Genomic DNA, 12,944 nt, shown 5'->3' on the forward strand with positions numbered 1-12,944 from the left:
TTGTTGAATGTCAAGGGTTGCGAGTTCCATTTCAAAGACTCGGTCAACAAAAAGGCTAAGTTATTCGGAGAATCGAAAGAACAGTTCAAAACTGAAGCCCTATCTCTTCTTACTGCTACCACACCAATCGCTTTTGCAATTCATTATTGACAATCAGCTATCAATCGCAACCTTATATTTCGATTTTGGCGTGAGCATAAACATTGAAAATACAAAATAAACACTATTTACGAAAAGAACGAAGGTTGTAATTCGCTAAAGAGAAAAAAACGAAAAAACGGAAAGGATTTTCTCGCAAGAAGAATGGAGGCTGCGGAAGCACAATCTTGTCTGTTATCTGTGGTCTCTGTTATCTGTGGTCTCTCCACAGCATTATTTGTACTTTCAACCAATTGCAATGGATCAAAAGGAATTGTATTTCCTTTCTCTAATGTCTTGAACGAGAATAATTGAACTACGGAAAGTACTCTTCTCAGTCAGCCATATTTGATCGAAAATTACAGACCATACATTCCCAGTCAGCCATGTTTGATCGAAACTTGCACACCATACAATAAAAACAACCATAAAGGAGACGCATGTGAACGATGAATACATTGATTGGTGAATGAAAAAAGGTAAATTGAACATAATGTTTGGGTGAATGAGCATAATTTTTTTTTTTTTTGGGGGGGATGCACATGTTTTCGTGAAAGTGCATATAATTTGGGTGTAAAAAATGTTTTAGTCAATGAGAAAAAATATTTTAAGTGCATTTGCATAGAAATTATGTGAACGTGCATAAACTGAGGGGTTATGCACGTGGGTAATTTTACAAATAATCAACCATATCTGAAACACTATTATAAAATCATATTCAAATAACATTTTTTTTTAAACTTGGAACTGTAACTTTCCGCATCGCTACACTAGATTGGTACCGCTCGGTACTCACTAGTCTCCATAAAAACGGCGACACTAGCCCATGCTAAAGTTTTAGAACAAAAATAAAAATAAAAAACTGCACCCCATATACAACGTCTCATAAACGTTTTGGCAATTTAATGGACAATATGGCATACCATATTGGTTTATAGTGAGGGCTGCTGTGTCCTTCGTGTGCACATGCGTGTTAAAAATGATTTTTTGATCTGAGGTTGTTCTTTAGGTCAGAAATATTAGGTGACGTCATCACTTTCACGGGCAGCAAAAAACAATTTCAAAATTATATATTATATTATATATGGTTGGAAAGAGGAGATCAATGGGGGTCAATAAAAAAGTAAAAACCATATGCTGAAAATGTATAGTTTGTGAGATATTAACACTTAAAGTTTGTATAAAATACAGACCGTGAATTTACTGACCCGGCTTAAAATGCCTATAACTTGGTCATTCGGGCTCTTTTTGTGCTCAATTTTGACAGGGTTTTAGTTCGCCTTAGTACCTTTCTGTTTAATTGAAATGTATTGTTAAAATCACTGCAGGGGATAATTCACGACTAATAATTTACAGACCGAGGTGTGAATTCAATGGGTTTTTTTCCGGGACACAGGACAACAATTTACTTAGGAATTTTGTATCTACTAGTTTATAGAATAGAATTGATTCTTATGAAGACTATATTTAGTTGTTTAGTTTAACAGATATTACATTGGACAGTTTAAATTCATTGATAACATTCAACTGCTTGCTTTGAAAGTGTTGTGTTGTTATAGTAAATTTATAGTTTATTTCAAACGGGGTATACCATATAGTAAGAAAGAAAAAGAAGTGATCAGTAGAAATGGAGAGTAAACCTATTTGCAAAGGAAAGAAATTTGAAATAATATTCAGTAAATGGATCATTTGCGAGAAAGATGTTCGGAAATATAACTTTAGTGAAAGTGATAGCGTTTACCTTTTTTTTGTTTCACGTGAATGCTTTCAATGGATATTTTCACGAATTTTGCACGATTCTTTTCTTAGCTGATCAAATCTCCTTGCTTGGATGGTCTTCTAAAATTACTTACAGTTGTAAAGGAAAGATACACTTACAAAAATGTTATGATTACAGACTGCTATAAGAGGCTGGAACATGTTACAGGTAAAGAATTGTACAATTTTGTGTGTCAATACTATTCACAATGTGAATAGTATTGACACTCAACAAAGATGTAACGAACATTAATAAGATTCAGAGATGAAAAGAAAGATGTCCGAAGACATCACTGAATAGTGATGATAAAGGAAACAATAATGAAGTGTGTATTAAAGATGTTATCGAAGAAAAAATGACACCCTGGTCAAATACTGAAGCTTACGACAAAAGTCATTGTATTATTTGTCAAAAAGACTAAGATAAATTACATCAAGCTCAAATTGATGGGATTGGCAAGCGTATGCTTCAGGTAGATGAACAACTAACTTCAGGATCCTCGATTTTTTATTCAAATGAACAATATCCCAAATGCATGCGATGCAGTAGCCAACGGTGTTCAGTATCACCTGAAATGTTGGGTGACTATTCAACGGCAAGTAGCAAAATCAAACGCAGAACTTGCAGAAGTAAAAGAGTTAGAAGACGTGAAACGAGTGATTGCAGATATTGAATTAATAGATATAAAATCCTTTCTTTTTGATGAAAATGTTGTGTTAGATATGAACGATAGCAATGCATTATATAATAACTTGCTTGAAGAAAAAGACAAGGAAGTAAATTATAAGCGCTACTTGAAAAAACTTATGTCAAAGAATGTTTCTGGAGCAGTGTTTTCAAGACCACCTTCACGACGCCTTTCAGAAAGAGTTTTTACAAGTGATTTCCAAGGAAGGTGATAAAGGAACATTTGAACATTTCAGACGAATATGGCATCATTTACAAGGCTGCAAAACTGGTGCGACGAGACATATTACAACAGGAAAATGAAAGTTCACATTTTTCAGAATTCGAGTTGCCTGCCTGATTATTCGGGCCATTGGTGACGTCAGAAAAATATTTAAACCCTTATATCTCATTAACCGCTCATCAAAAGCACAGATCATATACATTTTTTGATCCGCAGTTTAAACTCTACAAAATAGAGGCTACGGGAAAACAAATTTCTAAATAATTTTTTGTCGATGGGTTGCTTACGTCATCAATTTTAAAATGACGCTTCTTTTTCATTTTTATCCTGGCTCAGTGGATTCTTCCCACGGGCTAATCTTATATAATAATGCAAAGTGTGTGTGATGGTCATGGTGAATGTGTTCATTTTCCTTTGATGTCGCCGAAAAACTATGTCTGAAATGTTAAATTTTATGACGTTACGGCGGGACGTCAATAACACAAATTTAACGTCAATATCCTATATTAAATTAATGAAGGCATTACAGTGCATTTAAAATTTGAGGCTAAATAACTTGGAAACGAGGTGGTGAGGTTAATGATTTTTTACCGCGTAGGTAACAAGGAACCACCTGGGACCAATTTGGGTAAGTTTCCCAAACCTAGGTCGAAAAACCTTCAAACCCTAATATCTCTGCAACCGTTTGTTAAAAGTACATGATCCTATACATTTTCTTGATCAGCGTTTTAAGATCTATATGACGAAAGCAACAGGTATACAAATTTCTAAAAAACACATTTTGGGGTTTTGGCAGGCCATTGCCGACGTCATCAAAATGTTTAAACCCTTATATCTCATTAACCGTTCATCAAATGCACATGATCATATACATTTTCTTGATCTGCAGTTTAAGTTCTTCACATAGGAATCAAGGAAATAGCTAACTTTTCTTTGAACAAAGCTGTTATGGAACTTTCAGACGGTGTTAACAATAACAAAAAATAGGTAGTCATCTTTTTCAGTTCGCAAATAATAATTGTCGTGATACTTTCTACGTTTGACACGCTAACAATTTTGTATTTTTTATACAATTATTTAGTTATGAATTACTTGTATATTATTTTTATGCGATTATAAATATGTACCAAATTATGAACTTGAGCGAATAGCATTTTTATATTTTCAGTCTGATATTCTCATAAAGCATAATCATTATAAAAGGCGCGTAATCTGTTTGTCGACACCAAAAAGACAAAATCGGAATATTCAGGAGACAATATTTTCTTTACAGTACAAGGTTACAAAAGAAACATGCTAAGACTGGGAAAACCCTTTATCCACGTGACAAAGATTTCTAAACTATGAAGTCTCCATTGCTTCTTCTTCTTCATCGACATCAAACTTTACAACAGTTGTAGTGAGAACTTCAGTCGCACCGTGTGGATACTTATACGAGCGTTGTCGAACACCTTTTTTGTTCGGTTCATCGTGCGGTCGAATGTAATCCACACCGTCCTTCGTGATTACACATAAATCGACATTGCTACCAGAACCCTGTTCGAAACAAGATAAGGGAGCGTTCACATAATGAGTAATCAATTTGTTGCTCCCCCCTCCCCATGTAATCAGCCGTAATCATTTGGTTGACCCCCCTCCCAAAATTACGTCTTCATCTACTTAATACTTAACACAAACGCTTTAGACAGTTGATATTTTTCACACTCATGATAAAATATGCTGTAATTTTTTTTTATTTGCTTATGTCATCAAACCACTTGACCCCTCCCCCCTCCCCCATAATCAAGCATAAGCAATTTCGATGACCCCCCCTCGCCCTACTTGATTACGTAATATGTGAACGCTCCCTAACATTAAAAGAAAATTAAAGAACGAATACGGGGCGTGCAACCTCATGAATGAATCTTATTTTGTCAACTTTATAACCAAAGCTGTTGGACATACCTTGTTATTGAAAACCCGTCGGTTAAAAGTGACGAATTATTTGGTAGGTGACAAAAATTTTAAGATATAGAATGTTGTACTTAGAGTCCAAGAAGTTTTCTGTGATGGTGGGAGGAAAGGAAACAACAAAATAATTGATGGTAATAAACAAGCAAAACTTCAATGGACCGATCTGGATTTAAAACTTCCGAAAAAACTTATAATCCAATCCTCAGAAAAGTTTAAAAATCCGTAGTTGGTCGTTTCCAAGAATTTTGCCCAAATTTAAAAAAAGTGTCCCATGCCTCTATATTTTAGCAAACAGCTTCAATTCTCATTAAGTGTGGGTTTTTGTTGAAATACTAGTCTGTTCTATTGAGTCCATCACAGTTTTGACAAAAAAAAAACAATTATTGGTGGAAATATTTATAGCTAAATACCCCAAAATGTCCCATACGTAACGTGTCCGATTGCGAATCGCATTCAAACATTTCTTCCTCTTTTTTTCAGGTATTTTGAATAAATTAAAAGTTAGTGTTTCCAGTTGTATTAGTTGTTAAGGAAGATTTCTTGCTTTTTTTAAAAACGTCATTTTCAACTAGTCAGCTATAATGGTTTCTAGACTGCGTGGTCAGACTTTCGTGTCCCATACGAAACATTTTCTTAAAATGGCCATAAAAAATTTCACAAGATGAATTTCAAACCAAATTAGCCATTTAGGTCTTCCTCTGCATTCCTGCTAATTTGACAATATCAAGAATTTTCTTTTACTTACACTCTGTAAGAAATATTAGAGTAATAAACTAAGGAATTGGATTTTAACCACTATAAATGTCCCATACGTAACACCTATATCTGTATTATTTTTTCAAAGGTAAAAGTCAGAAAGAGTAAAATTTCATAGGACTTATTACTGTTAAAAATTCTTTTGCCTGTACTTTGTCACCCTTCCCTAAGGACTGATGTCCCAAACGTAACAAAATGTCCCATACGTAACGCTTTTTTCAAATCTTCAACATCCCTTTTTAAAAAGAAGAAACAAGTGAGCTCTTTTTCACGTTTTTTCATAGTGACAACCTGACTGTTATAATTGCTTATATCTAAACTAATAAAAAATGCTATTTGTCTGACAAAGGATTCGAACCTTTACAATTCTTCAATTGTCACAAAGATTAAACTAATTTGATTTAGCGTTCAACATGCAGTACAGCACTTTTGTTTGTTCAACATTTTATAAGCTACTTTTTATCATGACTAGTTAGATCTTCTTTTAATATAGCTTTAAAAAAAACACTTCAAAGCAAAATAAATTTAAAATGTTAAGGGGCAATTTTGGTTCAACACATTAAGTTATTCTTAACTGAGATACAAAACCTTGACTTGACAAATATGTAAGTCTTTCAGTCATAAAGTATTTCAGATGTCCTGTGTTTTTCTTTATCTGGGGATTTCTTATAAACAAAATTTCTTTTACAAAATGTGCCCTAGGATCCCTAAAAGTGTTCTCAATTAAGTTTTAGAATGAAAACATGTAGAAGGTTTTACCTAGGAATGATGATTTAAAAAAAAACTTTCTTTTTCATTTTTTTTTGAAAAATTTGGGCAAAATGCTTGAAAACGACCCAGTTTTGAACCGTTTTGACTCTTTTTGCCCACGAATCCGTCATTATTAAGCCGGAAAGAATGTTTACACTGACTTCGTAAAATTTGAGTGTCCATTGTTCCTGTCATTGTGCAAAACATCAAAAAACTAATGATCTGATCCTTTGAAATGTCATGTTTGGACCGTTTAGGTTCATTTTCCGCATAAATCCGCCATTTTTGTGCCGATAAGACTTTTTCTAAAAAAACTGACTTCGTCACATTCGAGCGTCTATTGTTCACTGTCATTGTGCAAAAAATTAGAAAAAAACTAAGATCAATTCTGAGAAAAGCTGGTAACGGACGGACGGACACAGGTCAATTTAATGAATCTTACCAGTAACAGGTAAGTCCAAATAATAAAATGAAAGATGTTAAAAAAAATTCTCCCAATGTAGAATGCAGGGCGAGTAACAAACGTCAAAAAATTCTCCGAAACATTTAGTCGGTTAAAAAGTTTTACTGACGAAATTATGCGAACGCGTCGTACGTTAATTTATGCGACCAACAATGGGGAACTTTAACAGCCAGATTTTTAGCAACGCCAAACGTACTCGCATAATGTATTGTCTTACGACTAAAATATACAAGAAAAATTATCTTGGTAACTGCAATAAGCGTCTTTAAAGTTTGATAAGAAGTTGTGCTGTTTTATTAGCAGGTTACATAATACTTTAATATAGTTTAGTTAGCTACAATCGTTGCCAAGAGTGCTGAGACACTTTCACCCCCGCACCCCCGACACAATGTTGCACTTAGGTGTTTTGAAGTCCGAAGTTTGCTGCTATGACTCTCCAACATTGTGTAAAAGGTGGAGGGGATAAAAAATGTTGTAATTCTGTATTTATTGCCTTTTCTGCCACTAATGGTCAGTTTTTGCATTTGTCTCAACTACTTTTCGCAACGATTGTAGGTACTTCCTGAATAAAAATTTTATTTGCTGATCTTAGATAGTTCATTTTTAGATTTCGAATCCAGTTTATGGAAAAAGTTTTTATTTTTGTGGCGTTTTGTATCCTATGAAAAAACAAGAAAGTGGAGAGAAGGGCAGACTAATTTCTGGATATATGTAGACAACTGATTATAAAAGCTTGCCTTAGACATTCTGTTATGTAAAACAGCAGAACCATAAAGGGATATTTTGGGGAATTATTTTTTGCAAGAACTAATTTTTGAAATACTTTTGAAATTTAACGAGAACCAATTTTTTGCAAAGTTAGCAAGTTCTACTCTTGTTTAGAATACCTCCTTAATCTAAATACAAGTATGAGTATATGTACTTAAAGGGATATAAGCTAAAGGAAATTTTCCACTTCAAGAACATTCTCAGTGGAATGGAATGAAAAGGAACAGAAAAATTTCTGAGCAAGCATACTTAAAATGTTTACATCACATGAACAGCATATTTTCTTGTCTATTCTGTTCCGAGCAAAGTTGAATCGACTCCAACTTTTTCCTTGAGTTGTGTACGGAAAAGACAAGTAGAGAATTGTTTAGCCAATCAGGTTATTTCATTTTGTGAGAATGGGAGAAGTGTGTTGACTTCTGTATAAAAATGTGCGCAATATTACGAAATGAAAATTACAAGTAGAAAATTTTCTGCTCTGTTCCTGTTCATTCCACTCCATGGAAAATTTTCTTAAAGTGAAAAATAGCTGTTAAAGTGCCCAGTGAAGTGGACTATAAAAAATACTTCTTGTTTAAACCATACTTTTTGCTAAAACTAAAATTGAAATAAAGACTTGAAACTTGCTATAACATGATTTTCGGTTGGTTTGATAAATTTGAGTCAAAAAATATTTCCACTATTACCATATTTCCTAAGTTTCTGAATTTAGTCGTTTTCAGGGACACAGATAAACGTTTTTTTAACAGTATATCAATTTTGACAAAGGATACACGTCCAAAAAACACTATGAGCAATTCTCATAATTGAAATTGTCAGATAGGGTCAAATAAAAATATTTGTCATGCTTGATTGGCGCTACGCAGCTTCCTATCTTCTTATATCACAGAAAGCTACTCTGTCAATAAAAAAACTCGCCAAATTAGTGATGTTGCTGGCATATATCCTGTCTCTCCACTTATTGAGTGTACCTTATTAGCCAAACAACATCTGTAAAAATAAAATTCACTAGGCTTACAAGCACTGTCAGTGCTTGCAAAATAATAGTTGACCCATAGTTATCCTGCTTATTTTTTCCCAACTGAAATAAAAATAGTAGTTTTAGCAGTATTTAAAAGTCACATTTCACAGATTCGTGATTTCAGAATTAGGATGCTATTTTGACGTTGTTAACGTGGTTGACAAGTTAGATTTTGAAACCCCAGCTTGTATTAAAATGCTAAATTGAAGGGCTCTTCCAAGCGATTCACAGCTTTCCTTGGGATGTTCTTCCTATTTTTTCTCACATTGTCCTAGGTCCTATTTCGTAAAAAAATTTAAAATTTCAAAATATGCCAGATATAAAGTAATTTGTAAATTATGACATGAAAATAGGTTGACAACAGGGATAATATCCTTATTCTGATATTTTGTATTGAGAGTTAACATTTTAGTATTTGTAGAGGCAAATAAAATGTGATTTTGCTCAGTCAAAACAAATTTTTGCTTGGTAAGATTACACAAAGCACTTTTGCCTTCTCCGATTAATTTGAAAATCGTTTCATAAAAAGAAAAAAAAATGGACGAACGGTTCGAAAGTAAGGCTTGAAAGAAAACGTTTTTGCAACGAAAATGTTATATTGTAAAAAAGGCATGCAAACTTTAACTTTATTTCAGAGATAACGATGTGTAAATTTTTTATGGGGTCGAAACAAAATGTTTGTTTTTATATTATCACAACTCGACACTATGGAAGAATTTGATAAGATTATTTTCTGTGAATCAACAATTTGAACAATTCTGCAAGATTTTCAAGAGTTTATGTACATAAAAGGTAAAAAAGAGAATACATATGAGCCTAGTTTATAAGAACTTTGCCAAAAAAATCATTTTCATAGCCGATATTCAAACCTTATTATGAGAACACGATATGTGCATGACAAGTTAATGAAATAAAAATAATAGAGCAAATCTGGAACCTCAATAAAATAACGGTTTTTTTAACATGAAATTACTTACAAACTGCAAGTAGTAAAGGTTAACCATAACAGTGCTTGATACAAATGTAGATTATTGACAGTTACGGAAGGAAGGAAGTGTGACAATTATTCGCGTAAACACCCAAATTTCGCGATTTTTTCCCTCTGCCCTTAAACTATAACTGATAACTATGATTTTGTTAAACTGCCAGTTAAGAGCTGTAAAAGTCAATATTTTGTTGATACAGGAGAGGCAAGTGTTGAGCATTTTGTAAACCAATAGGTGCTCGCAGTAAAGCAGTATCTCCTGTTTCATATTCAAGTTGAATTTGAAATTATTTATGGACAGTTAAGTTGATACTTTTTTACGATATGGTCTTTTAAAGTTGAAAACAATTTATTTTGAGCTAATATCGTAGACACATCAATTCAAACCTCCAACTTATTATCATTTGTGGCTAGCTGTAGCTGTGCACATCTCCAGATTTGTCTGCTCCGTATTATAAAATTCTGGATATTGGTTTTAATTAAGGCTGAACGATGTCTAAAAGATACTGTACGCTTCATCGAATACAACCTCCCAAAAATCAATTGCAAGTGCTTTAATAGTTAAGCTAGCATAATCATACTTGTCATTAGCTAGTCTGCTATAAAGTTCAGTGAGAGAATTGCACGAAAAATTAGCTAATATTTTTGGCCAGTTAGTTAACAGTTCTCTCATACTGGAGAATTTAACTTTGCCAACCTTGGTCAGTCTGATACTGAAGGCGAAAAACTCAATACTCGATTGGGCTCCCTCTTTCCAATAAGCCCTCCTTTTTAATAAGCTCCAATCCTCAAAATAAAAACATTTCTAAGAAATAAGCTCGCACAGGGCATTATTCAAGTTTTTATTTATAGTATGCCAGAAGTTTTTTGTCCTCATCAGCAAAAAAAAATCATCCAATTTAAATAAAAGACAAATAAATGAGAATTAAAGAATTTTGTTGACACATTGGCATTCGCAATTGCTGAGTACCGACGTGGATCACAAAAAATGGTGTCTTTTTTTGTGGTTCTTATGGAAAGAGTTTCAAACTGCAAATATTTTTTTGCATGTAAATAAACAAGTAAATAAATTTTCTTGAGTATAAGTTTGATGTTTTTGGGAAGTATAGCTATATTGTCAGTGTTAGAGAGTATATATCAAGTTTCGCAGGTATGTATATGCAAACAAGATTGAGGAATGAAAACACATTTGCACAAAAATGTTATTGGCTTATAATTACGTTTAAACGAAATTTACATTTAGGCATATGTTGTACTTTATCTTTTGCCTCAGAAACTTATGTTTTTTTATAACTCTTAAACTAAACTCTTAAAACAACCAATTCAGTGTAAAGTAGTAGTGATATACATGAATAAAATACAATGGCAGATTATTGTTTACATGTATCTTTTGAAGTGCCACCATGGATAAAGTTCATAACCAATTTTTGCTCTCATAATTTTGAGGGCTATTTTGGCACCAGTTTTAAATGAGACAGAACTAAGGTCCACATACGTAACTAAAGCAAGATTTAATTTTTTCTTTTTGCAAAACAAATATAAAATCGAAAATGTCAATTATGATTTGATGTTAGATTTTCCGCATTTTTTGTGAAAATAGAATAAATTGTTCTGTCTTAAAGAACATTGCATGTATAGCTAGCTACCTAGCAATAGTATCATGCATAGCTAGCTAGCTATAGCTATGCATAATTCCTAAAAATAATGACTTCACTCAGCGTTTGTGTGACTACCTATTGAAAATTTTAAAGGAATGTTTACCAATATTCATCTCCCTTAAAAACTTTATAGGATTAACATAATATTTTCTAGCCTCTCTATACAAGTTAAAAAATAAAGAATCCTAATTTTGCCAACATCAATCACAAGTAATAGTGCCTTTTTGTAACTAGTTAGCTAGCTATGTATATATTCCTTTATACGATGGTCCTGAGGTGTCATATTCACGACACTGCGCACTTCTGAAAAACACTGCACACTTCTCGTAATACACTGCACACTTCTGGAAAAAACACTGCGCAGTTCCAATTGAAGACTGTGATGTTTTTGTAATACACTGCGCACGTATAGGAAAACACTTCCTTTAAGCTGCAGAGTTCTTGTAATATACTGTGCACTGCAAAGAAAACAATCCTTAGCCAAAGTTTCTTGTTACTCTGTGTGTTTTCGGTTCTCGTTTTCTGTAAACAATACTCGGTTAGCGAAAATTATTCGGTACAGTCAGCGTTTTTGTTGGTCAACCCACTGAGAATTGATTTCATGTTGATTTTTTAAAACATATTAAGGCAAGATGTCAAGCAGTGTGATAAATGTGTTGTTAACTAGATATTTTAATGAGGAGTGTAGTCACATTGAGACACTTGCCTATCTGAATTTGGTCCATAAAATAAGTATAAGCTTGTCAACTGTTAAAAGAAGACTTAAGAAAGTAGGACTACAACGGCTTTTGGAATAATTTTTAAATTGTTTTTATTTTGAATTCCTATGCAGAAGACCAACACCAAACCAAACGGAACACCTTCAACAACACAGCAACAAACACCATTTTTAAAATTTTAAGGTTTGATTTTTTCTCGCCACATTATTTTGCCCCTAATACAACTCGTTGGGCGCGTTTTATTTATGTGAGTTTTTAAGTCCAATCAAATTCGTTGCAGATGAAAACGAGGTTCTTAATTGCTTGTAGTTGCAATTTTTCCCAATATATTATGTCTGGGGTTGTAGCTATAATGGTATTTCCCTCCACTTTTTTAATTGCTGATGACATCAAACAAAAAATGCTGCAGTCAGCAAGAAAAAAACTCATTTCTTTTGTCTTAATAGTATAATTTGTTTTATGCCATAGTCACTCTGAACAGCGGGTACTCTATGCATCCTTGTACCTATACCCTTGTACCTAAGGGCCAAAACACCCAATACCAAATTGGGGTTAACACATTTAATAGCTGCAACCTGTCGCCTACGAGGTAATCAAATCCGTGACTAGCTCTTATAATATTTTGGAAAATTTTACTAATTTCAATTTATTAAAATCCCCATATTGAAAAAACTTCGAAAAATCCATATCACTCCTTTCAGCAAAGCCCTCCTCTCTAGTTATGAATTTGAGAAAAATTACCCAGACACAGTAGTGTTACCAAGATTAGTGTAGGTACATACCAAATCATTGAAAATTCCACCATGAATAGCCTGTCGCACTAATTCTTTTGCTTCTTCCAACTAAAGTTAAAAAGAAACATGTACTACCTGTCATTGAAAGTTACAAAACAATGCCAGATTTCTATACCTCCAAATTTGGTCTGTATCTATTTTCGAATACTGCCATTGCAGCTAAGGAGCCAGAACCTGGAAAGAAATAGGTGAAAACATCTCAAAACAATGGCGGACGGGAGGTACTTAAACCCATTAATTTCGCCGTTCATTGATACTGATACGCAAGAT

General features: G+C 33.4%; 1 protein-coding gene across 1 annotated transcript in view; it reads right to left on the reverse strand.

Annotated features, from left to right (window-relative positions):
- Positions 1 to 4,054: 4,054 nt before the first annotated feature.
- LOC130612197 (proteasome subunit beta type-7-like) overlaps positions 4,055 to 12,944 on the reverse strand; it is a 68,158-nt gene continuing 59,268 nt past the window's right edge. Inside the window, exons 7-9 of the mRNA XM_057433497.1 lie at positions 12,790 to 12,848; positions 12,663 to 12,722; positions 4,055 to 4,343 (exon numbers count right to left, since the gene is read on the reverse strand). Coding sequence (XP_057289480.1) covers positions 4,149 to 4,343; positions 12,663 to 12,722; positions 12,790 to 12,848 — 314 coding nt within the window. The 3' untranslated portion in view covers positions 4,055 to 4,148. The remainder of the gene's footprint in view (positions 4,344 to 12,662; positions 12,723 to 12,789; positions 12,849 to 12,944) is intronic.

This window comes from Hydractinia symbiolongicarpus, chromosome 10 (genome assembly GCF_029227915.1).
Source record: "Hydractinia symbiolongicarpus strain clone_291-10 chromosome 10, HSymV2.1, whole genome shotgun sequence".
NCBI lineage: Eukaryota > Metazoa > Cnidaria > Hydrozoa > Anthoathecata > Hydractiniidae > Hydractinia > Hydractinia symbiolongicarpus.